The following is a 25,659-nucleotide window of genomic DNA, read 5'->3' on the forward strand; positions in this document are numbered from 1 at the left end:
TTTTGTAGGAGTGCGAGATTATTAATAAACTAAAGAAGTGTTTGAGCAAGATCAGAGTATATTCAAAAAAGTACTTTTAAAATTGTCAAAATAGTTTGATAATAAAACTACTAATTCACGTCAAATCTAGAAATGTTTCCAATACCTGATTACTCATGTATATCAGTTCTAAATAATGTAGGAAATTACCGTTTCTTAATCACAAATCTCGAGTTTGAATTTGAATATAAAAAAATTCTAAATTTCCCTAAAATGAGGCTCTACACGACCGTAAATTCGAATTAGTTAAACTTCTAGCTAGTATCGAAGAAAAGAAAGGAAGTATATCTACTAGTTGGGAAAATTAACCGGTTTATGGAAAATTGACCGGAGCTGCCGGTTTGGTATTAAAAATATCTGTTTGGCTATAAAAGAATATTTTAATTAGAATTATTTAACTCTTTCTCGAAGGTCAATCAGTGGACTGGTTCGGTATGTCTAACCTCAAGTTCGGTTCTAAACCTAATAGGCTCGGTATTCCTGCCTATAAATACAAGACCTTAACAGCAGATAAGATTTCATACGTGTACGAGTTCGTCTCTGTAGCTGAAGAACAAAAAATCTGTTTAAAGGTATTGTAAAAACGCCATTATAGCTTCATTCAAGCTTTCAAGTATTTTTCTCGCTTCTAATCTGTCGATCTGTTGAATCCTATCTAGTTTTATATATATATATATATATATATATATATATATATATATATATATATATATTTTATGTATATGTTGTTAGCTTCTGTTTTTATGAGTTATCTATGCTGATGCATGAAAATGTTTGAAAATTGTGATTAATTGTGATATATGTTGTTTGTTGAGTAGTTTTAGATTGGTTTCTGATGTCAATTTGAGTCAATATCTTGTACTTTTTGTTGATGAAATAGCGAAGACTATGGTTTTGAGTAGATCTGATGAGGATCGAGGAGTTTTTCGAGAAAGTGAGGTTAATTGTTATTGGATTATCTGAGAGAGGATGGGTGGAGCATGTTTGGCCGTGGAAAGATGAGTTTTTTGATTTGTATGACTGTTATGAGTTAGGGTTTGGAGTAGCGAGTTGAAATTGCAGTAGAAGAAGGCCAGTAATTGTGGTTATGTTGCTTGGACTCTTTTAAAAATGGTGATGGTTGCGTGTCTGATTGTCCAAAAGTAGTGTTTGGGTTTTTTGAAGGATCCGACACGGTGTGCCATCATTTTTGGAGAGTCCGAGCAACATAGATGTGAAGTATTTACCTCATGTCTGTTGCGCGATGGTTTTGACTGTGTAGTAATAGGTGCTAGATAGAATCATTGCTCAGAGTTTAGAAAGGATACTGCTGAAGTTTGGTTAGAGCTATATCCACCTAAGACGAGATAATTCGGGTTTTCTAAGTCGCATGTTGATTGAGAATGTTAATTTTCCTTTTCTGTAGTGTTCAGTTACCATACTTTGATAATATTTGTTCATGAATTGGTTTATTAGGCCAGGAAAAACTTCTACTTTAGTTCTGTGGGTGATTTTAATATTGAAGTTGAAACTCGACGTACTAAATATGGTCATATTCGGTATGTCATGCACTAACGTGTTTTTTGTTTTATCGAAAAACTTTAGGTATTAATTTCGAAAAAGCAATATGGCATTAGTTTCTGGAGGAAGATCAACGCTGAATCCAAATGCGCCCCTCTTTGTTCCTTCATTTGTGCGCCAGGTAGAGGATTTTTCACCAGAATGGTGGAACTTGGTGACAACTTCAACATGGTTCCATGACTACTGGATGAGCCAGAACCAGGGAGAGGAATATGGTGCTGGTAATGATGTTGCTGATTTGCTTCCTGAAAATATTGATCTCAATGTTGATGAGGACATCTTGAACATGGAAGCTCAGTTTGAGGAATTTCTTCAATCTTCCGAAAATGAGCAACAAGGAATTAAGTCATCTCTCTATGGTGTCAATGCGATGCCACAATATGGTATGCACAATCTGTCTATATCTTGTAATTAACCTACAGTCAGCAGAAAGATAATGTTCGGTTTGCATGGTTTACTGAAGTTTTAGTGCAGAACCTGTCTTGAAACCGAAAAAAGTGAGGAACCTTTAGTCAATTAGATCTTTATACTATAAACTCAACGAGTCTGGGGATCCCTGCTGGTGTCGGAATTTGTGTGAGCCTGTTGAAACAAGATGGGAAAATTCCTACATGCCTGGTCTTAGTTGTGATTATTTTTGGTGTTTACTATGGTTACTCTTGTATGATGATTTGCTTATAACTTGATAAAACAGGTTTACCATCTGATGCACTGATTAGAACATTGAGTTCACCAAGATCCCCCATTGGTCCACCCAAATACTTTGAGAAGCCATCCAAGATCGTGAGCCCGAGGAACAGTTTCCGCAGCATCCAGCAGCCTCGTTGAATTCCCAGTCTCTTGGTTTACTTTCAGGAAGTCAGATGTTAGTTTGCAGCAGTTTAGAAAGTCTTCAAGTTTTAGTTTCATGTAACCTTTGTATAGAGCAAGGTAGGTGTCACTCTTGTATCTAGCCTTGTTCATAGTCTGATATCCTTTCTTTAGCTTAACTTCATGTAAACAACAAAACTGTAAAAGACCAAAAAATTGTAAAAATCAGTTGAACAAAAGTGAAAAAAAGAGCAACTTTCAAGTTTCATTTCTCCATTAAACAACGCTCTGAGTTAAGGTCATTTAATTTGCTCCTCCTCTTCCTCTACTTTATTTTTTGTACTTAAATATATAAATTTGGACCTAAGATTATACTCTTGTGTCATAATTATGCAATTTGCAAGTAGTAACAAAGTCAGAAATTTTGATGAAGTGTGTGTGTGTTACAATATGATTTGCAGGAACATGTCCCTCACATCCTTTATGATCCCGGCGTATGGTCGGGATATAAAGGCAAATTCAAGATTTAAAACTCGTAGCAATCACAATTATGTTAAGTTGTTTAATGTTGACATGAACGGCCAAAAATTAGTGAAATTTGATGCTTTATCCTGCTTTTATATTCGTTTAAAATATACAGTACTTGTGTGGCTAAGTTATCAACACCAATAAAGTAGAAAAAGATGGCACTAGAAAAAGCATTATGTTGTCATGCAACGGTCAAATTCCATTCCTATTCATAATGACATATTCCCTTCAATTAACAAGAAGGTAAAAATGATTTTTACGAAAATATTTTTTAATTTTATGATCTTAAATATGTTATATGAATGAAATAAAAGTAAAAAATTTCAAAAAATTACTTTTATTATATTAAAACAAATTAAAAATAAGATATACAAATTAAAACGATGAGATATATAATAAAATAAAAGATGGAAAGCTAGGTTAGTGTTTGATAGAGTATGATTAAGCCACTTGTGTGCTGGACCCAAGAGCTAGTGGACAATTTGTAAATTGTAAATTATTTATACCTTTAATTATTTGGTTCCCTATAATGGCATGGTAATTAAAACATGATAAATGGAGTATTAGAATAAGTAAGTTTAGATCTCTTCTCAAAGTAAATCATGGGCAGAATACATGCCTTAATAATTATGTTTAAATAATCAATAACAAATTCGCAAATTAATTATTAATCGTACTGATATAGTTAGATACATCTATGCTTATTTTCGAAATGAGTATTTTTTCGTTATTTCTCAAATGTAATTGTGATAATACGGATATTAACAACTCGAAACTGTAATTTCAAAATTTACCTAATTGAACCTTAATGAGTAAATTTTTTTTTTCATTTCTTTCTATATCCTTATATTTTAGTACAATATTATAAACATAGTGATTTGAAAAGTGTAAATTTAATTATGAGATTTATTATATTATTAAAAGATAACACTACAAAATATGCAAAATAAAACACACAAAAGATATTTGTACTCATTTTCGATATTCAGAAGCCCAGTAAACTTTCAGTAAAAAATATTATTCAGATTCCGGCGGCTTCCCGGCTGTTCGCCGACCAAAAGCCAGTAATAGCAAAACCCAGCTCCGGTATGTTCTAAAGCTTTAGCCTTTTATTATTATTTGTTCTTTCTTGAGCTGATTTGAGCTTATTCTCAACTAATTTGGGTCTCTGATATCATTTAATTATTCAAAATAAAAGTTTGGGGTTTGAAAATTCAATTGATTTTGATATATAAGCATGTAAAGGTAGAATCTTTATGACTGCATACCAAGTATTTGATGTGGAGCTGCAAAAAAGGAATTTTCTGAAACAGAAGTTATGGTTTTTTTTTGTTTTTTTTTTAGAATGTACTATTGCTAGAGTTTGGTTGAGCAGATGTCGAATCGCCTTTGGCTAGTTCGTGTGTTTACTTCTTCATAGTTTGAAACCCCTAAGTGAAAATCCTGGCTCCGCTAGTGTTTGGGGATTACACTCAGTGGTGGATCCAGGATTTTCATTAAGGAGGGTACGAAAAAAAAGAGTAGTGGTTTGAACTACTAAGCCAACCTCTAATCTTATATTTAGGAGGTTCAAAATTAATATGTAAACATAAAAATTCTTTAAAATACCTTAAATATACAACGTGGGCATACTCTAGGTCCGCCACTGATTACAGTGGGTATATTGTTGTAATAATGCTGGAGAGAGCTAGTAGGATCTCATGAGGGGACCAATCATTTGCAAGACTTATTTCAACTTCATGAAGGCAAAGTTGTTAAAAGATGTTTAAAGAACCTTGTTTTTTGGTTAGTTGGATAGATATATGTACTCGACAAAATTTACAAGTTAAGGTTAGCTCTAGAGATCCTTGATAGTTCATTGATGTCAACCAAATTAGTCTTTTGAAAGTAGTTCCTAGAATGTCTACGCATACTGCGTCATTTGCAAATACCGTAGGAACTATCAAAATACTTAGCTTATCAAAAAGTTTCTTCTTATCTCCTCCTTAGCAAGAAGGTCAGCCAACCTATTTTGCTCTCGGTAGTTATGTTTGATGACTGTATTTCCCAGTCCTTGCATCAATAACCTGCGTTCAGAAGTAATAGAAGAGTGAGGATGTGTCCTTGATTAATCATTTTATTACCTCCATAGGACCAAATTGCTAGGACATAATTGATCACATGACCTGCTTTAGTTTGCAATATTTATGAGGATTTTTTTTTTGTATAACCATCTGGTATCCAGTTCGAGCCCCTGTGAATGGTGAATCCCCTGTAACGACTTCTTTTATGAGTATCCAATGACAGGTCACATGGACATGCCAAAAGGAGACAAACTTGTTCTAAGGGGTTTAAAATTTCATGGATACCATGGGGTGAAGCAAGAGGAAAGGAAGCTTGGTCAGAAGTTCCTGGTAGATGTTGATGCTTGGATGGATCTTCGATCTGCTGGTGAATCCGACTGCTTGTCCGATACTCTAAGTTATACTGATATATACAGGTGAGTGATGCTTTCGAGTTTAATCATTTTGCATTTTTGAGAGTTGAGATGAATGAACAGAACAAACTTGATTTCATAGCTTAATAAATGAAACATCTCGAACGTTTATGTAACAAGGTTCTATTGCTCAGAGGTCAGTTTTAATAATACTCTTTTCACCAGATAGAAAATATACTAGGCTTGAGCAGTTTCACCAGAGTTAAACCGGAAGAGATGAATAGAACAGTACAGACGAGACCTCAGAATTGGGTTTTAAACTTCTGTAAAAGGACTAATGATTTTATAAGTTCTCGTAGTAAGAACTTGACTCATTTGAAACATCTTCGAGAGCACACTGAAGCAGATTTTTTGATGTTATGTAGTTTCTTGGATATTCCATCATACATGGGAATTTTGATGCCACTGCTAGAGGCTCTTGTAATCTCCTACTTTCTTGAGGAAACATTGGACTATTGCCTAATTATTATTTATCTTAGAGTAGTTCACTTTGCACCTAAGGGCGGGATCTAGTGGTCTGGATCCTGATAACTCAAGTAAAATCTCTTGACAGCGTGTGGCAATAAGAAAAGCCCGAAATTCCAATAGCTTAATCAGTGATATAAGGTAACTTTCTATTGGCGCTAACTGATCTCCTGGACGGTGTTTGCTTGTAAGTTACAGTTTCTTTTCTTGTCTTACCAAATCTTAAGAATAAACATTTTCACAGATCAATTTTCTAGCTTGGTTCGTATGCTTTTTTTGGCGTGATCATTCATTGGTTCTATCTTTTAAATCTACAAATTGGCAGACTAGTTAAAGAGGTTATGGAGGGGCCACCTAAAAATCTGCTAGAATCTGTGGCTCAACTCATTGCATCGACAACCCTCACCAAGTATCCAGAGGTATCTGCTGTTCGCGTTCAAGTTGGAAAGCCTCATGTGGCCGTCCAAGGGCCTGTTGACTACTTGGGTGTCGAGATCATTAGATACAGAAGTCTTGATGTTCAAAACTAGGACAGTAATATGCTTTGTATTATTAGCAACTTCAAATTTCTGCTGTTTGACAATCATTTTCAAGCCAGTACAATTTGATCAATTGTCATCACTCTTGATGCTTAATTGACTTACCTTTCCTGTTGCACACTTCTGCAGTGACACAAACTTCCCAAAAATAAAAGGGCAGTTCGGTGCATGATGCATTCCACGTTCACACAGGTTTTGGTTCAATCTACCTGGAGCAAGCATCATTGATTTCGTAGTTCGAACACTTTACCATTGCTCAAAACAAGAATATAGAAATACAAGTGACATTTAATCTACCTTGAGCAAGCATCATTGATTTCGTAATTCAAACACTTTACCATTGCTCAAAACAAGAATATATAAACACAAGTTTCGTAAGTGACATTTCACTCGATTGTCTGCTCCTTATACAATCATCACTACCATCATAATTCTGTTTGCTTAGATTATATATAGATATTATTGAAATAATATTTTTTACTTGCTAATCAAAATCATATACTATTATAAGTGGGAAGCTCAAAGTGAAAAGTTAAATTACCATTTTGTCCTTTTATTAAATTAAAATTTGATTAATTATTTAATTAAATACAAATATTTTAATTACATAATAGTAAAATCTAAGTCCTTAAGCTCTTTAATAATTAAATTATTATTTTCTTGATTAAAACAAAATATTATAAAGTATAATATTAATTAAATATTAAAAAAATTACTCTTATCATATTTATTAATGAGTCTAAGTTCAAATAATCTCATATTTGGAGAATATGAAAAGTCTCGTTACAGAATCTCATATTAGTTAAAGGAGAGCAGTTACAATTACACTCTTCAACTTTTGCTTTTCGTCTCTTTTAAAGTAGGCTCTTATTATTTTTTTGTGTGGATTTATTTTGTCAGAATTATTGCTAATTGCTTTTAGTGAGATCTGTATAGTTTATTTTTTATGATATTAATGAATTGCTAAACAATTGCAAGAGGTTTACTGTTAACCAACTTCTCTGTCTTGATGCTCAAATTGCACATTTGATCAAACAAACAAAGGTAAGTAACACTCTATTTGACATGGTACTGCTTGCGACAAGTTTATGTAATGTAAATCTTGACTTTTTTTTGAACACCATAAATGAACAAGGAAGTAAATTAAATCATCATATTATCATGTGAAAATACGTTCAATTTTTTTTATAAAAAAAAATATAAGATAGGAGTTTAAAATTTACTGTCTGATGAAAACTTTTCAAGTTATGACTTTGTGGTAATTGGGGCACGAAAATGATAAGGAGAATTTATTGATCATAAATTATTTATGTATTTGTATGCATAATACTTGTTCTTCATCATAATTAACCATTTATTTTTAATTCATTTAAATTATAGAATTTAGAGGTATTTTAATTTTTGTGAAATCAAAATGTTATCTTTTTCTTTTGTCATTTTGATGTTACACTTTCAACCTCATTCTACAATTTTTGTATTTATTTCATTAATTATTATTCTCTTTGAATTTTAGAGACTACAAGGATAAAATTATTGAAGTGTCATCTTGACGTAAAATGCATGATTGGCTAATAAAAGAACATTTTTTTTGATAGCGCAAGTTAATTTTAAATTTCACTTAATCTAATGAAGCATTTCTAAATCTAACCAAAAATCTAAACAATCCTATTATTTGTGCTCTATTTGGGGTTTTGTAATAATATATACGTATGTTCATATTTTTTTTGTAAATTTGTTAAATATTTTATATACATTTATTAAATTTAGAGAAAGAATGTAACATTTTGATTTTTGTACTTCTGTCCAACAATAGTTGATAGTATTTTTGGGATGTTCACCAAAATGTCTACTTTATGAAATTAATGTACAATTTTACACTTAGTTCCTAATTTATCCTTATCATCAATTATATTTATTTCCTTATTACATTTTTCAAGACATTGTATTTATTATATTCAAATAGTGATATGGTAAAATTAATCTGCTATATATAGTTTCTTAAGAAGGGTATAAAGTCAAGGAAATAGTGGATAAATATTATTGGATTGATGGAGTAATATTTTATATTTTGCAGAAACTTTATAATAATTGAGGGGTAATGTACAACGCACGTTCCTCAAAACTAGTAAAAAAAAAGTATGAAAAACTTTAGTTTAAAAAAAAGAGTATTTTTCCAGAAAAATAATTTTCGAGAAAGATATTTCTCTGTACCAAACAACTTTTTAACAGTACATCTTGTTATAACAATTTAAAACTAATCATAACATCAATTTTTTGGAAAATGAATTACGTAGTTACAAAATATCTTGAGATATTTCACACAATAATATCGAGACAAAATATCTTGAGATATTTCACACAATAATATCGTAATTATAATTTACTTGAATCAAGAGTTTATCGAAAAATACCATTTCTACATTTCACAAGATACGAATATCAAAAAATATCATCTCTACATTTTAGAAGATATAAATAAGACTACATACATACCATTCTTTTTCGACTATGATAATAATATTTGGGGATATTTTTCTTAGACCATAGAAAAATATAAAAATAAGAATGTGGCACGTGCACATCACCTGCACCACTCTCCATTTACCAAAACCCGTGTTCTTCGCGGCGGCCGGAAAATCAAGAAACATTTTATCCACCACCAGTCTACTACCAGTATGGCTAAAATGGCGGCTGACCCTTTTTCTGTACGGATAGAAGCTACTTGTTCGTCTTGTCCATTGAACCTTCGAAGCTCAAAGACAGCAACTTTTCGAATTCAAGCTCATAATAATCAGCACACAGATGACAAGAACAGATTCTACAAAGAGCTTGGTTTGTTTCTTCTCTTCTCTGCTTGTGTTCTTGTTTTAGACATAAAGTAAATCTAACAAACAAAAAAAAGAAGTTAACATTTTTAGTAGTTTTTAAGTTTGAGTTAATGGTTAAAAACACTCCTGAAGTCTGAACTATCACTTTTTCGTAGTTCAGCTATTTATTGTTCTATTTAGCTTTGCGAGTTTCATGCCTCAATTATCACTCCTGTTTGTATTAAAACACACTTAAGATGCAGAGTTGGTCTAAGTGTGTTTGTTGTCACTTGGGAATAAATATTTGGCCAATTCAACATCAAGGTTTGTTTCAATACAAAGAGATTTATAATGCGTGTATCCTTAGAAACAATAATAGGTAATATAATTGAAGAAGAAGATGGCCATATACATAAAAGTCGTGTTCTTTCATGAACAAATGACTTTTCATAACAGTCATGTTCTTTCACAAACAGATGTGTTTATTCAATTTAAGACCTCTATATATTACAAAAATCAAAATATCCAACATGTATAGTAAGTACTAATCTGTTAATTGTTGATGGTATTGATGATTTCATAATGTAGGAACATTTGCTTTGAAAAGGAAGATTGAAGATTTGGTACTCCGTGCTGAAATGTTAGCACCAACAGCACTGGAATTTGAAGAAGCAAGACGCCTCAAACAGGAAGAAATTATTCGGGAATATGATTTGTGGGATGATGTAGCCAAGTCAAATGAGGACCTTGTGCAATTAGCTGAAAGCGCCAAGGCCGTTGATGCCCTCAAAGACCTTAGATACAAGGTGTCATGCAAGATAACTTTAAAGCTAATTCTCACTTGTCAGCATATGTTTATTGCCTAGTTATTTAAGACTTAAAACGGAAAACCATCAAACTCAAATTCTATTGCATTGAGTGTGATTCTGCAGGCTGAAGAAGCTAAGTTGATTACGGAGCTAGCAGGAATGGATTCTATCAACTATGACTTTCTAAAGCAGGCTTATACAGCTTGTGTCAGTGTGAATAAGACATTAGATAAGTATGAAATGTCCAAGCTTCTTAGGGAGCCATATGATATGGAGGGAGCATGTGTCACCATTGAATCTGGAAGCGAGGGCATTTACTCGAAGGTATTCACCTGTGATCTCTTGCTATAATCCCGCATGTACTTGCTGAGTCAATAGTAAAGGTCCATATGCATCTCAGGTGAAAAAGGAGGCCAGTAAGTGTTCTGAAATATAAACGTGCTATTAGCTAGGTATAAGAAGTGGAACTTTCATGATGAGTTCCCTGCATTTGAAGTTGCAAGGAGGGAAGGGGGTTATAATTGTATTATCAGTGCCCTTGCTCCTTATTACTGTTGCTTATATACTCATCTCAACCATAAAGTTAATAGTCTATCTGCACCATAGATTCTTCTCCCTAGAAGATTCAAACTTGTACTGTGAGAAACTTATTTTACATGGAAATGATTCTGAACTTCCAATTTTTTGTTCTTTTATGGAAAACATCGAATTTCAGAGAGGAGGTGGTAGTTTGTAGACCTGATGCCTGATAAGGATTTATAGTTGAGATTAGAAAGTAGGTATACTAGCCTTCTGCTCCTAGCAATTCGTCTTCAAGCTGCTCATGAGCATCTATTTATTCTACTTATTCAAAATCGAAGAGATGGTTTTTCTTCAAGCTGATGTAGTTTTATTTCCTTAGAAATTTCATTCTAGGCAAGACTATGGTACTGTTTCTCAATGATAGACTTATCCACTTTGATCCAGATTTGGGCAGAAAAACTCACAAGAATGTATATCAAATGGGCAGAAAAACAAGGTCATAAGGCGAGGATAGTTGAGAAACAAGATTCAGAGAGTGGTGGTATCAAATATGTGATGATTGAGTTAGAATTTAAGTCAGCATATGGCTATCTTTCAGGGGAAAGAGGAATCCATTGCATGAATGGAAGTTCTGAAGGTAAATTTGATCTTTCAAAGGTATGAATTAGAGGACTCTTAGCTCAAATTTAGTTCTCCCCTGTCGCTATCAGTTGATTATGTGGAATTATAATATTCCAATAGTTTCCTATTTCCTACTATCCTTTGAGTTATGTGTTCTATGAGAGTCATTTGACATATTCTTGTTGGCCTTTTAAGAGGAGAACATTTTTCATGTGTTGTCTTAAATCTCAGTATTCTGATGCATTCTGCTTAAGAGTTTAGTTTATCTGAAGTGAATAAATCACAACCGCTGACCGTTAGTTCAAAAATTCTCTGTAATCTATTTCAGGTCATAAAATGTGATTACTACCTAGTAATGTTATGAAGGAAACTTGATTATCCAACATTTAACTGAAAAGGAGAAAATATAATATAGTTATCATGGTGCGGTATTTTTGCATAGATAAAATAAAGTACAACAAGTTTTGAGTGGAAGTATTATAAAAATTGATGATTTATGAAACAAGCTAAAATTTACCATGCTTCGATGCAGTTCAATAGTCAGTGGAATAAGGGGTGACTTATGAGTTAACAATAGTCAGTACTCAGTAGAATAAGGAGTAAAAACAATCATATGACGCAAAGTACAGTGATCTCATCCTATTACCAAACTTGCACTAAGATAAAACGACCCCCTTTCATTTTCCAAGAACGTGGAATTCAAATCACTCGGTCATCGATTTTCATGATGAGGTATTGCTTTTGCGAAGAAAGAGTTCCTTATGTGATGATGTCACAGAGACTTTATATGTCAGGAAAGAGGGGAACTTTAAAATGAATACTGAAATTCCTTTAAACTATTGGGAAGACAAAAACTTTAAACTTTTGAAGTAGTAGCTGACTAATGAAGGATGATGTTCGATACATGTTTGTCGAGCAATCATTATGTACCTTACATTAACACAACGGTCTATATGGCCGCTTGTATCCTCTTAGATGTTAATCAAAATGATAAAATTTACAGATTAATCTTAATGGATTGTGCAGGATGGAGCTGCTGCAATCGATGTTATTCCTCTTTTTCTTGAATCATCCCCTGACCTCCAAATTGATGAAAACGATCTAGAAATTACAACATCGTATGAAGAGGAACGGGGTAGGACTTCCCCTTCACTCATTATTCATCATATACCAACAGGATTGCAAGTCCAGTCAACAGGTAATAATGGGTGTTTTAAGTAGAGTATCATATAGGTGATTTATACTACTTTGATGTTTTTGGCACAATGATCTGTTTAAGGTTTCTAGATACACACATAATCTTCTCTATATTTTATGTGTGTAGAAAATTTAATTTGGTGTGCCTATGGATCTGAATATCCACGAAAGTCCGTCCCAACAATTGTTGCAGAGTGCAGAAGTTAGGCAGTATCACCTGGAGAGTAGTATTCTAGATTTTAAGTCGAATGTTTATTACCATAATAAGTTGTCGATTAGGAAAGAAAAATAAACTTTTGCAGTTTGTCCTGCTGATCGTAGAGAAGTTAGGCAGTCATACATGCTATAGCTCTAATTGATAATAATGAATGCATAAGTTCTTGATAAGAAATACTTTGAAGGGAAGTATCTTGCAACTCTCTTGGTTTTCCTTTCTCCTAGGTCAGAACGATGAGAACCGAAGAATCATATGTCAAGAAGCACTGTTTATAAAGGGTATGATATATTACATGACAGGGAAACTTCTTCTATGATTCGTCTCCAGTTAAAGGATTGGATGCATTTTCAACAAGCAAACGATTTAAATGTCTATAGGGCATCCGATAGAACATAATAAGTTTATATAATACATTGAGTTGTTACATATCATTGTAATCATGTGGACACCGTATTTAAGTGTGTCACTAATGATACCACTGTTAATTGAACTTAAAAGAATTGCTTGAATGTTGGGCGCATTCAGGGAAGTTTTCTTGTCCGTTGGTCATTCAAAAGTCATACTGCATATAAAAGTGATGCATTACATTTCGGAGAAAAAAAGGTTGTGTTTCAAGATTCTGCAGTAGATCGTATACTACTACATGGTTGATAGATGCATGATAGGTGCTGGAGATACTGTCTTATATTCAATATTCCATGACAGCCGTGAGATACAGTCCAAGATATTTGTGTCCAACACAACCGTTGTTGCCTTCCTAGGAGAACCCATGCTCTAAATTTGTAGCTCTGAGCCTCTGACTAGTACTTTTGCCTGTGCAAGATGAATGTTTATTCTCCACACATCTAAAATCTCTTTTGGTTTCTCAATGTTTTATTATTTTGGGCCACTCTCTACCATGATAGTTTCTATTTACAGGTGAAAGAAGTCGTTTTGCCAATAAGCTCAAGGCTCTGAATCGCTTAAAGGCAAAGCTTCTCATTGTAATGAGGGAGCAAGGAGTCTCAAACTTGGCTAGCATCAGAAGTAGTGATATGTCTAGTAGTTGGAACCAAGTGATAAGGAGGTATGTTTTTCATCCAAACAAACTGGTACAAGATATGAAGACGGGCGTCCAGTTGTCTGACCTTACTGCTGTGTTAAACGGAAACATTGAACCATTTATCGGTGCTCACATCAACAGTAGAAGACATTAAATCCCATGATACACATAGCTTTCTACTCTCATGCAAAAAAAAGAAGAAAGAAAGACATTTTATGATAGAAAAGATGAAGGGTGGGAGAGAAAAGCAGTCACTGCTCCATCTTCTTGTATTCTTAAGTTGGTGGTAACTTATGAAGTAGTTGTCCTCTACAAATCTGTAAAAATTTTGCTTTTAACGTCTATCGAAGACAACCGAGTAGAGGGGTAAGGGTGCGTACACACCACCGTCCCCAGACCCAATGGGATTATACAGAGTATGTTGTTGTAAGAGAGATTTATTTCAATTTTATTTATTTATTGTGTATCATATCAAGCTAGCGTAGTACAAAAGAGGTTGATTCTCCATTTGCAGAGTCCCTCATATGACAATAATTTTACCAGCTACTCTGAGGAGTTGCGCCAAGGCTACCCTTCTACGATGCACAATAGCACTATAATATAAAATAATTCAATTGAAAGCAATAATTTTTTTATAAAATAATTAATTCGATCAAGCATAGAACTTTGGCACTATCACAAGAAAAATAAAGTTGCACCATTTCATCTCTCATCAAAAACATTATACAAGGCGTTTACATTCTTTGCAGTCTAACAAAGAAGTTTTTTGCAAAGAGAAACAAATTTACATGAGACCTATTATTGAGTAAAATATCACAAGCTCACAAAGTGAACTTATGGGGAAAAAGAATATGACTCTCAAGTAAATAACAAATTTCTTTAGGAAAATAAAGCTTCTAAATAGTCATCAACATAAGCTAGGCATGGCCAGTGATCTGTTCGAATTCGAACGAGTGTGGAGGTATTAGAGACTTCCATCTGAAAAAGGAGGTGAAATCTTGGAGGAAGGAATATCAAAATCTGAATAATGCCTAGGTTTTTCTTACTAATTTGGACATAACCTCCTCCTCCATCATCTTCATCATCATTGTACTTGAGGTAAAGGGGTCCCCCAACTAAACTGGTTTCCGCGATGGTATCATCGGTGGAAGAGGAACTCAAGTGAATCTCATCCCATGTTATGTCTCTTATAACTCCTCCCTCCTTCATGAGGTTGGTCAGAGAATCACCGGTTACACATACTATAAAAGGTGCCAAGGATCGCTCTACAGCTTGGATCAAAGATGTCACAGGAACCTCAAGTAATTTCACGGAGCGAGTACCACTGATTGCTGCGACCCCTTTGCCTCCTTTAAGTACAAATGTCTCCCGCCCAGTGCTGGTTGAAGTGCCACATGCTTCCCACAAAGCATTAAACAGATCAACGTAGTAACCGCGTTCTGCATCTTCAGGGATGTCATCTGGAACAATAGCTTTGAGAAACATATCTTCAATTCCTACTGTAATGTTATGCAGCTGCCCTCTAATGATCTGACCATTATCTGCATTCGTTTCAATGAAAACATCAACAAAACCAGGTATTGGATCCTGTGGTTCCAATTCAATCAGAACAGGAGCTTTGAAGCTTTTGTCATCTCCAGGAGTTTCAGAAACATCTTCCACAGGGATGATATCAAGGGAATTCGTCTCGCTAAAAGAGTAGAAACCTTTGGGGGGTTGACCTAGAAGAAAAGGAACATGGCATGATGGAATGGAGCCATACGGCGCAGAAGAAGAGAACTTGAGAACAGTTGCATATAAGGCAGGAAGGGTATCGACTCCGTTAGCTGGCATATTGTTTCCCCAAATGCGACTGAAGGGCTCTGACTCGAACCTTAAAGCACAGGATATTTTGATCTTGGCACCAGGCATGTGTCTGAAGTCAGGAATAAATGAAAAATGTTTCCTCAAGATTTCAACTATCTGTGAAATCTTTGAATCCATAACACGTAATGGCTCCGGTGGCTGATTGTGCCCATTGGCTTCAGAGATCACTGTATCATCAGTATTTTTGTCAAACTCACTTTGCTCACGTGGGGGCGCGTTGTCCTTGATGGGTTCTATATAACTAGGTTTCTTGGCATCAAATCCCAGGGCTGGCAGGGACAAAGACCAAGATTGTTTAACCAACAATGGCACCATGCGCTCAAGATGCACGCAGGATGAAATATTCCTAGATTTCTTGGGGTCGTGAGAAAGTCTAGGTGACTGAACACTGAAGAAAGAGTTGGAATGGCTAGATGGAGAAATTCCAGGAAGCAAGTCCCCACTGTTTAGAATGTCTCTTAACTTTTTCCCAGGAACACAAATCAGCATCCGCAGGTATATTCTGCAAAATCTCACCAAATGTTAGAAAACAATACTATATTGCACACTCAATATGTTTATTTCCCCCAGTTAATCCTACAAATTGCAAATTCAATGTGAACAAGCTTCTCAATGTTTTTGACATCTGTCATTTGCAGTGAACAGGTGACTATATAAACAATGTGTACATCCCAACAGAACGAGGTAAGAAATGGGATGAAGATATTTCTCATAGTATTACCTGGCATTATCACGAACCTCCAGATCTGGGAAGTAAAGACAAGTGAATGATAAAAGACGAGACAGCCCAACAAATAATTTGGAACTATAGTGATGCATGATCATAGTTCGACAAATTCCAAGAACTTTACTCCCATGACTCCAAGACCTTAATCCTGTATCTGGACCATGTTTTTCAACAAGAATTACCATGAACTTGGTAAGGAGCTCTATTAACCCACTAGGTGAAACTTTATCACTCTCAGCAATCCTTCCCAATATACAGAAATAAGATACCAATTTGTAGTCTATCTTGAGTTTTGGAAGCAAGTTATCATCAAATGTCTTAAGTAGCCGTTCTCCAAAAAATTGATGTTTGTAACATGTCAACAAGCGGTCTGTGAAGCTAACAATGACAGGGACCAATCCTCTATATTCCGACAAAGAGTCTATAAGTGATCTCTGCAAAACAAAAGTCAAGCTTCAGAAACATTTAGGCAAAAAATATATGAGCATCATTGCATAATCAGAGTAGAGTGTCAGGAGGAGATGCATCATCTTGTCATTCATTTCTAAACTCCTAAAGACAAACTCCAATAACACCTTTAAGATATAGCTCGCCAGTTAAACTAATCAACATCCATATTTTGACAAGAAGATGGCAGACATCAAAGTTACACACGTGGCAGGGCACCTAAAGATGGCCTGAAGGAAGAACAAGTTTCACCTGAGAATCCAACCTAATCTTATGCAGCAAAAGAGACTCAAAAGAGTGATGTACATTGTTGGAGAGTTGCGGTGCATGCAGATTCTTTTCACCAAACTTTCATTAAAGCGCATCTTCTAGACCTCTCTATTATGCTACAGCCTTCTAACCTTCTTTCATCAATGATATGTTTTCCTCTATACTTTCTAATTCAAACAGATCAAGTAGAAGGGAAAAGAAGAAAAAATCTAACAACTGTTTGCACATAGAGACACAAAGTGCAAAGAATGTATAAGCTCTTTCCTTTAGTGGAGCACCAAATGCGTCAAACCAATGCCACAGGCTCAAAGTAAGAATGGAGCAACAGGTACAAAGTATGTGTACCTGCACAGTGTGGTAGATTGCTGGCTCCAAAAGGCTTTTATTGGAGATAGAATCATTTTCTGAGTGAGATGTCTGACCGATCAAAAACTTATGGATTGCACGGAATGCCACAGAAGTTTCCGTACTCCAAGGAGGCAACCATTTAAAAGATGATACACAAACAAGGCCATCTTCAAATAACTTTTCCCGAGTTATTTGTGGACTGCCTTTTGAACTCCTTACTCCGTTGTCATTATCAATCAAAACTGAACAATAGGCAAGCAAGTCAAGCTTCAATGATTTCAAAGCGAGGGGATCAAACACCGACGGGTAAAAGCTCAAGCTCATATCAACAACATTCTTCCTTTTCTCAAAATCCCTCTTCAATACCAACCCTATGAACCCAATTAACCAGTGCAGCACCAACAACCGAAAAAACAAATGATGCTGAGATTCTTTGGATAACAACAACAGTCGACTCGCAATTTCCATCTCTTGCCCTACGAAAGAATCCATATAGCTTAAGTACATAACTAAATATGCATGCCATAGCAATGGATCATATGTATGAAGCAATCCTGAAAACTGAACCTTCAACAAAGATGGCTGCAAATCCAATACTGCAGCAACTGGCAATGTCTTATCCATGAACTCCAATAACCCCCAAGGAGTCAAATTCTGTGGACATTCAAGCAAAAAAGCAACTACTCTCCTCAACTCCCTGTTACTTAAATCCGATAACTCCCCTTGAAAATGTCCATTTTTAACATTTTCATCAACCAAAAACCTAGGTACACTAAACGGAACCAACGTCGAAGAATTACTGAATGAAACAGTAGGTTTTAATCTAGCAATGTTATGAACAACAGTTGCTAACAATAATGCATAGCTTTGGGAAGCATGAGTACGCTCATTTTGGCACAAACTCCACAAATGTGATCCAATTTCCGAAAGTAAACAAGGAAAAGCAGTTTCTAATTCACGTAAACACTCGCAAGCAATTGATCGAGTTTGCCGGTCAACGCTATGATTCGGCCGGTTAATAATAGTTAACAAAAGCTCAATTAAACTTTCAAGAGGAGTAACAAAGCTAGAATCGAGACAACTCGATGTATAACCCACGTAATTAACGAAAATTGAAGTTGAGGAGATGAGAAACTGTTCCTTGAGAGCGAACGACGTTGAAACGCCGTCGTTTGGTGATTGGATTACTGACCGGAGGGCTTCGAGGAGACGGCTGAGGAAATTAGGTGAAACGATGTCGTTCTCGTCTGTGCTGAAGTGTTCTTCGATGAAGATGAGGAGCTGGAGTTTGAGATTGTGAGGGATATCTTTCCGGAGAAGTGATGAAAGTGTGAGGTCAAGAAGAGGAACGGCGGCGTAGTTGATGGAAGTCCACCGGAGCCGCCGTGAACCACCGTGGTTGTAATCGTCGATTAGATTTTCCCATTCTTGCGCCGATAAGGGTTTGAGTTCCGGTGACATTTGTTGGGTAATGACTCGGCCCGAGTCCGAGTCTTCAAAACTCGGTTGATTAATGGATCTTAGTTCTCATCATTTTATTTTGTCAGCTACACGACAATGTCCAAAGGTGACACTTAAACAATAGTACGTTTTAATTGATTATCTGAACACATAATAACGTGTTTTAACTACATATTTTCATCTACATAATTGATACTTGAAAACATGTGCAAAAAGTTTCAAAAGTTTGAGTCGGAAATATATCTAATAGAAATATTTTATCACGTGTTCAAATGTATCGGAACATGTTGTAGTTTGAGTGTCTAAATGAAATTTATCATCAAATTTAACGGATCGTTTGTGTATTCAATATATTTCTTTTTAGATGTGTATCCCTTTATCATTATCGAGTAATTGTTACTCCTTACATTTACTTTCACTCATCCAGTTTGAACGTAACTTTATACACCTCTTAAGAAAGTAATCGTTCTCTTCCTGTTGTGCTTAGAAGGATTTGAGTCTATTGAAGGAAATGGTCGTATGGAAGACGATCCAAAATTTGAACATTATGAGTTACAGATTTTTCAATGACGACTTCAAGTACTAATTAGGTTATTCAATCACATTTCGAGAAATAGTTTCAAACCTGAGTTAGTAGAAATAATTGCCTTATATAAGCATGTAGGATGAGTACATATCATGCGAAGGGTTGCTCTGTTTTCAAGTTGAGCAACGATTCGATTATTCAACTACATATTATAAGAAGAAAAGATCGACTAACTCTTATTCCGTAGCATAGTCTAGCTAGTTGAAACTGATTGGGTATTTTGGCTGCCTGTTTGGTGTAAACAGTCCAAAATGTTTCTCAATTTCAGGGCTCTTGAGATTTTCATTAAACAAGGCGAAAATGTAAGCCTCAATAGGCTTTGATGGTCTTTTCGGACTCCCTCTTTTCACATGTCTAATCAAGTTGTTGTTGTAAGTCCTCGCGTTGTCAATAGAGGTCAATTGCCCTGCTCCAGCTGAAGGCCAACCGCTCTCTGATACAACGATATCCAAAGATGAACCACCGGCTTTTTCAAGGGCCGAGTATGTAGCATCTAAGAGTGCATCAAATAAGTTGCGGTATTCTCTTCCATTATCATTCACAACAACTCCAGGGGATGTAAACAACGCGTAGTCAAGCTTAATAGCTTGATTGTTTGCTATTGCAAAGTATGGATATATGTTGACAAGTAAAGGTGAGCGGTTAGCTACTAAGAATCTAATGATGGGATCAACATACCCTCGGACGTTGTCTTTAAACTTGCCTCTTGATGGAGGGTAAGTATCTGTAGTAAGTTCGGTTTCAATAGCAGTAGAAACTTTGATCTGGTTTCCTAGACCAGCGCCAGAAATCGCGTTCTGAATGTTTCTCATTGCATTGATCACGAAAGGCACATACTGCGCGTTGCCATTTAATGGACTAACTTCATTTCCAACAGCTATATACCTGAACTTAACATTACCATAGTTCCTAACATTGTTTTGGACCCAAGCATTCGCGTTAGCTTGGCTAGACGCGATATTCTGAAGGTCAGGATTTGGCACGCCTAGTATGAGTTCAATATTCGAGCCTCTGAGGGCTTGGAGAGTTGGTTGATGAGGATCATAGATTCTCATTCTTCGTATATTGTTTCGATTACATAGAGCCACAACATCTGCTGGAGATGGTAATCCATTCCCATTTCTTCCATAACAAACTCCTGTTTGTGCACCTGTATAACAATATTATTGTCTATTAGCTCGTGATCATGATGAATCTATGTATATCACGACAACTAGAAAGATATAAGTTATACACACTGTCAGTATAACGATTTTTAAAACTGTGTAAGTACCTGTGAAATCTAAGGTAGCCAATATAAGTATCACCAGCAGAGTCGTCGCGGTAATTGGAAAATGTAGTTTGGTACAAGCCATGGTAATTGGCAAAGAAAAGAAAATTGAGCAGTGGATGAAATAGAAGAAAAGATTACACATTTTATAATGAAATTTTTATACTATGTTACTCTAATTTCCACATACAAGTCAAGTTAATCAATGGAAAAAATGTTACACCTTATTACAAGATGTAGAAAAGTCTGCAGCCCCTAAATTTCCTTGGTGAAAATGACTGGATGAAATAATGTGGAATTTGTTAGGCAGGTTTGCAATTAATTGTTGCATTAACCATTGAGGAAAATTTGTAGATTTTTAAGTCCGCCGGAAACAGATTTTCTACCTAAGGTTACGTAACACAGTACTACCCTCTCTTGATCTTACTTGTAGAATTATCCCGAAGATGTTGTTATTATTATTTCTCTTAGGACTAGTCTATCGAAAAAATAAACTTATCTATCTTCTCGAGGTAGGGACAGGATTTCGTAACAAACTACCATCTCCAGACTCCAGTTGTGGAATTGCGTTGCATATGTTATTGTTATTTCTCTTGGGATTAAACAAGAATATCCATTACTTGGATGCAAGATAATTGAAGTCTTGCACAAGAGACACTAGCTACTAACATGGCTGTAATATTTTGACAATTCAAAGTTTGGACTACTAGCATGTCACTAATTTCTAGATGCAATGTGCATACGAAGGATTATGTATAAGCAGTGTCGATCTGTTATCACAATTCGATTTATATACGGACTTTAGTATGAAATTCAAAAGTTTTACTTACTACTCCAAAATTTATCATTTTTCAAAAGGTTGTATTTAGTGATTAACTGTTTTTCAGAAATACATATATGTCGCGACTGTATGTCTCTTTAAAACGATGTTTAATGATGCAAATAAGTATATGTGTTTGTGAGAGATAGCAAGTACGTAATGATATTAATAGTTGTGAGAACAAGCTGACCTAGACACCGAACTTGTAAAAAGAATGCATTTGCTTCTACCGCTAGAGAGTTACTAGTACTTGTGTCAAATGTATCTTTGTAATATAATTGTAACTATAATTGAATTAGTTACCATTTTAAAAGTCATACATAATACGTATAGCAATGGTTAGCATGATATTATTGACTATATTAAACACTAGACACCATGACCAAGGGTGTGTTTGGTAAATATGATGATAGTTTTTTTTTAGAAAAAAAAAAGTGATTTTGTTACTTACTTACTGATATTTTAGTACGTAAGTAGAAAATATTATTTAAAAAATATTATATATAATCAATTCAAACACTATCGGAATAAGGGTGTGACGGAGGGTTATGATATTAGGCGTGTAGAATAATACTCGTGCAATTTATTTTCTCAACAATTACTATAAAAGTCATTTTTCCTTGTCTATAAGAAACTAATTTTTCTGGACAAAATAATATAAACTTTTAATTAAAAAATCATTCCCTCACTACCAAACACACCTTAATTATTGAAAATTTGCCAATTGATTTAGGTCTTGACAATAGAAATTGTCCTACATGTGTTAGGTTGAGTCCATGAAGGACTTAAAAGTCAGATGACAATATATATATATATATATATATATATATATATATATATATATATATATATATATATATATATATATATATATATATATATATATTCCTATTCTTTTTCTAATTAAAATAATTTTTTTTTAAATTTGTACCTTTTGAAAATATAAACTCATCATTCGGATATATATATATATATATATATATATATATATATATATATATATATATTCCTATTCTTTTTCTATTAAAATAATTTTTTTAAATTTGTACCTTTTGAAAATATAAACTCATCATTCGGATACATTAATTCGGACAAGAAAAATCCTTTTGTTGCATTAAAAAAAGAAAAAAAATCCATTCTGGTTGCACTTAAAAAGAAACAAAAACGTAAATTAAATATCCAATTCATAAATTATGCAATATTGTTTTCAGTGCTAATAAATCTCTCCAAAGTAAAACAACATCAAAAAATTAAAATTTCAAATTTCTTTTCCAAGATTTTCAAAAATCTTTTCAATTTCGATTCAAAATTATTGAAAAATTGAGTCGATTCATCGTGAATATCTCTATTTTGTTGAGGCATTCAAGAAATTGAGAAAGTGAGATGAGTTGAATCAGCCATTACAGCTCGGAGATTGATGAGTTGAGAAAAATTTGGAGATTTGAGACATTATAGACACGAGTGTTGCTTTATCCCTATACAATTGTGTAAAGATGCTATCCATTTTTATTCAAAATTGTCAAAAAAAATTGAGATTCACAATTCTTCTCTCAGTTCATCGAAGATCTTTCAGCTTTGATTCAAAATAATTAAAAAAATATAGAGATTCAAAATTCTTCTCCCAATTTATCGAAGACCCTTTCAATTTTAATTCAAAATTGTCAAAAATTTGAAAAGATACATCATGAATATCTTCCTTAGTCTGTACTTGGAGGTGAAGAAATATGAGCGGAAATTTACAATGTATCAAGTATACATTTATACAACACAAAAAGGCTGGAGAGATGTTGTGTAATCGATTTTTGGATATCTGATCTCGAGATGTTGTGTAGTCGATTTTTTGTGAATAGTTGTATAATTGGTTATTGTAATGTTTCGGGTACATGCTCTAAGATTGTTAGAATTGTGATACTATGTGTTAGTTTGTTGTTACATAATTACCATAATTTGATACATAATAAAGTAGTCAATATTGTCACTGTTATGTATCAAATACCTATTATTGGAACTGATATATACTGCTCTAATTATAGAACATTATGATTAATGTATCAAGGTTATTTTTTGATATATATATACATATACATAGCCTTCTAAGTAGGATAAGATTGAACAAACATTAAAGATCGTAGATACATAACACAAAACTGATTTGATATTGTCTATGTAGCCTTTTAAATTTGAATAAGATTAAAGATATATTGTAGAACTTGATACATTAAGTAGTATGTATCAAATATATTTATATTGAGTAGGATAAACACGATATATACATCATTTCGTTGTTTATATCTATTTTCATGAAAATTTTCATCATCAAATATATCAAAAAATTGTGGATGAAAAAGCTAAAAAGGATTTTTTAAAGAAAAGATAATTCAAGAACCGGAAAGAATAAGAATTGATGAAGAAATAGTTCTATCTCTTTAGGAACTTGAAATCTATGAAATGCAGAAAGAATAGATTTGAAATTCAAAAATAGAATGATGAAGGTAACTACTGATGAAAATAGGACACAAAAATTATTGGGTTAGAGAGTTGTGAGTTATGTATCTAAAAAAGGAGATAAAGAGAGAAAATAAGATTTTTATAATATTTTAAGATGGTTGGGAATATTAGATTGAAAAAAAGATTGTATAATTAGTTAGGTAATTATTGGGTTAGAGAGATGTTCTTTCGGAAGTTAGTTGGTGCACGTGCACCCCTCTCCATAGTGTGGGGTCACCTCTGTTCCTCCCCTTCCGCACCCTATTATGCCCTATCCCATCCTATTATTAAAAAGATAGTAGTGTAGGTTTTATCATAATAGTCAAACTTTACTCATTTACGAATATTTACTTATTTCAAAATCAAATTTTATCTTACCCAGTTTCATCTAGGGTTTGCCCCGCCTTGCCCTATCAAAAGTTAAAGTCATAAGAGGATTTATAATTTAAAATCTCTATTTTTTTTAATGATTACTTTGAATAAAATTTTAATATTAATTAAACTTCTATCACATATTTAATTAATCTCTATATACAGAAATAATATAAACAAAAGTAATTATATTTTTTTGAATTAATATTTAAAATCGTTATAATTAAAATTTATCCTGCTCTGTCATATCTTATTCTCGCTTTGCACCATTTCTATCCCTCGTATACAGTAACAACAAGGCTAGCTCTAGCTATCAAAATACTAGTAAAATGGCTAGCACATGCAAAGTACTTTAGTATATATTGTATGTGGAGAATGGAAAGCAACTTATCAATCTCAAGAGTCTTTATATTATATAGAAAAAAGACATAAAAACATCATCGAACTTTTAAAGTTTAGATATTTTTATGTAAATATGGAATAATTTTAATGACATTTTTATGTCTTTTCTCTATTATATATCTCAAAAGTCTTTATATTATATAGAAAAAAGACATAAAGATATCATCGAACTTTTAAAGTTTAGATATTTTCATGTAAATATGGAATAACTTCAATAACATTTTTATGTCTTTTCTCTATTATATATTAATTTTTATTATATATTATTGATTCATGAGAGAGAATTAAATAATGATAGATAATAAATAATGTACTTAATTGTCTTTAAAGAAGAAAAACATGTATTCAAATGCAATTACATTAAAAAGAATCTTGCTGGAACATACATTAAGCCTATTATTTTGGTGATTAATAAATAAATTAAAAATATTACCCTAAAAACATGGAATGACTTATGAGCATTTGTATTAATTCAACAATAAGAAAAGACTCAAATAAATCATCAAACTTTTAGAAAAGTATATTTTTGTCATTCGTTAAAAGTGTAGTTCATCTATGTTATTTTTTATTTGGAAAAAAGTTTATTCATTTCATTAATTATTTGTTAACTAAAAAAATATAGATGAAATTTTTCCTCAAAATTCAAAGATATATTTGAGTCTTTTTTTCTTTTCAAAAAATAATTTAATTAATGACGTGATCGAATCATAATCGAACTATTTTCAATTATCAAATAATGGTGTGGACAAGCCCCTTCTCAAACGAAATGACATAAATAAATCAAACTTTTAATGAATGATGTGTAAGAGTCTTTTCTTAAAACTCGATAACATAATATTTAAGTCTTTTCCTTTAACCTTATAAAATTAAGCAAAAAATGCTAAATATACTCCGAACTATCGTAAATGATATGCAAACGCCCTCCATCATACTTTCGTGACACTGATGCCCTTACTGTCCAAAAAACTAAA

At 33.6% G+C, this 25,659-nt stretch overlaps 5 protein-coding genes across 7 annotated transcripts; 3 read left to right on the forward strand and 2 right to left on the reverse strand.

The window, feature by feature from the left end:
• Window positions 1-585: 585 nt before the first annotated feature.
• On the forward strand, window positions 586-2,690 carry LOC543654 (dehydration-induced protein ERD15). The gene is made up of 3 exons (NM_001247532.1): window positions 586-611; window positions 1,624-1,982; window positions 2,294-2,690. Exons 2-3 carry the CDS (start codon window positions 1,646-1,648, stop codon window positions 2,425-2,427), a joined length of 471 nt encoding a protein of 156 aa, NP_001234461.1. The 5' UTR covers window positions 586-611; window positions 1,624-1,645; the 3' UTR covers window positions 2,428-2,690.
• Window positions 2,691-3,289: 599 nt separating this feature from the next.
• LOC544263 (dihydroneopterin aldolase) lies at window positions 3,290-6,499 on the forward strand. 2 transcript variants are annotated; one of them, XM_010329387.4, is made up of 3 exons: window positions 3,290-4,023; window positions 5,224-5,416; window positions 6,204-6,499. In XM_010329387.4, the coding sequence occupies exons 2-3, from the start codon at window positions 5,229-5,231 to the stop codon at window positions 6,406-6,408; spliced, it is 393 nt and encodes a 130-aa protein (XP_010327689.1). In that variant the 5' UTR covers window positions 3,290-4,023; window positions 5,224-5,228; the 3' UTR covers window positions 6,409-6,499. The 2 variants fall into 2 exon arrangements, with proteins under 2 accessions (XP_010327689.1, NP_001233808.1); NM_001246879.1 differs by lacking the exon at window positions 3,290-4,023 and having other exon boundaries at window positions 5,229-5,416; window positions 6,204-6,408.
• A 726-nt stretch (window positions 6,500-7,225) lies between these two features.
• Window positions 7,226-14,101, forward strand: LOC101268238 (peptide chain release factor PrfB3, chloroplastic). Of its 2 annotated transcripts, XM_004249175.5 has the most exons (6): window positions 7,226-9,249; window positions 9,813-10,030; window positions 10,157-10,357; window positions 11,000-11,212; window positions 12,203-12,374; window positions 13,509-14,101. In XM_004249175.5, exons 1-6 carry the CDS (start codon window positions 9,093-9,095, stop codon window positions 13,784-13,786), a joined length of 1,239 nt encoding a protein of 412 aa, XP_004249223.1. In that variant the 5' UTR covers window positions 7,226-9,092; the 3' UTR covers window positions 13,787-14,101. The 2 variants fall into 2 exon arrangements, with proteins under 2 accessions (XP_004249223.1, XP_010312113.1); XM_010313811.4 differs by lacking the exon at window positions 11,000-11,212 and having other exon boundaries at window positions 8,922-9,249.
• Window positions 14,102-14,307: 206 nt separating this feature from the next.
• Window positions 14,308-18,894, reverse strand: LOC101264269 (uncharacterized). Its single transcript, XM_004249161.5, has 3 exons — window positions 17,288-18,894; window positions 16,220-16,659; window positions 14,308-16,000 (listed from the first exon to the last, which is right to left on the reverse strand). The coding sequence occupies exons 1-3, from the start codon at window positions 18,749-18,751 to the stop codon at window positions 14,512-14,514; spliced, it is 3,393 nt and encodes a 1,130-aa protein (XP_004249209.1). The 5' UTR covers window positions 18,752-18,894; the 3' UTR covers window positions 14,308-14,511.
• Window positions 18,895-19,355: 461 nt separating this feature from the next.
• Window positions 19,356-20,728, reverse strand: Q`b (glucan endo-1,3-beta-D-glucosidase). The gene is made up of 2 exons (NM_001247229.2): window positions 20,611-20,728; window positions 19,356-20,487 (listed from the first exon to the last, which is right to left on the reverse strand). The coding sequence occupies exons 1-2, from the start codon at window positions 20,690-20,692 to the stop codon at window positions 19,535-19,537; spliced, it is 1,035 nt and encodes a 344-aa protein (NP_001234158.2). The 5' UTR covers window positions 20,693-20,728; the 3' UTR covers window positions 19,356-19,534.
• Between the last annotated feature and the right edge of the window lie 4,931 nt (window positions 20,729-25,659).

This window comes from Solanum lycopersicum, chromosome 10 (genome assembly GCF_036512215.1).
Source record: "Solanum lycopersicum chromosome 10, SLM_r2.1".
Lineage (NCBI taxonomy): Eukaryota > Viridiplantae > Streptophyta > Magnoliopsida > Solanales > Solanaceae > Solanum > Solanum lycopersicum.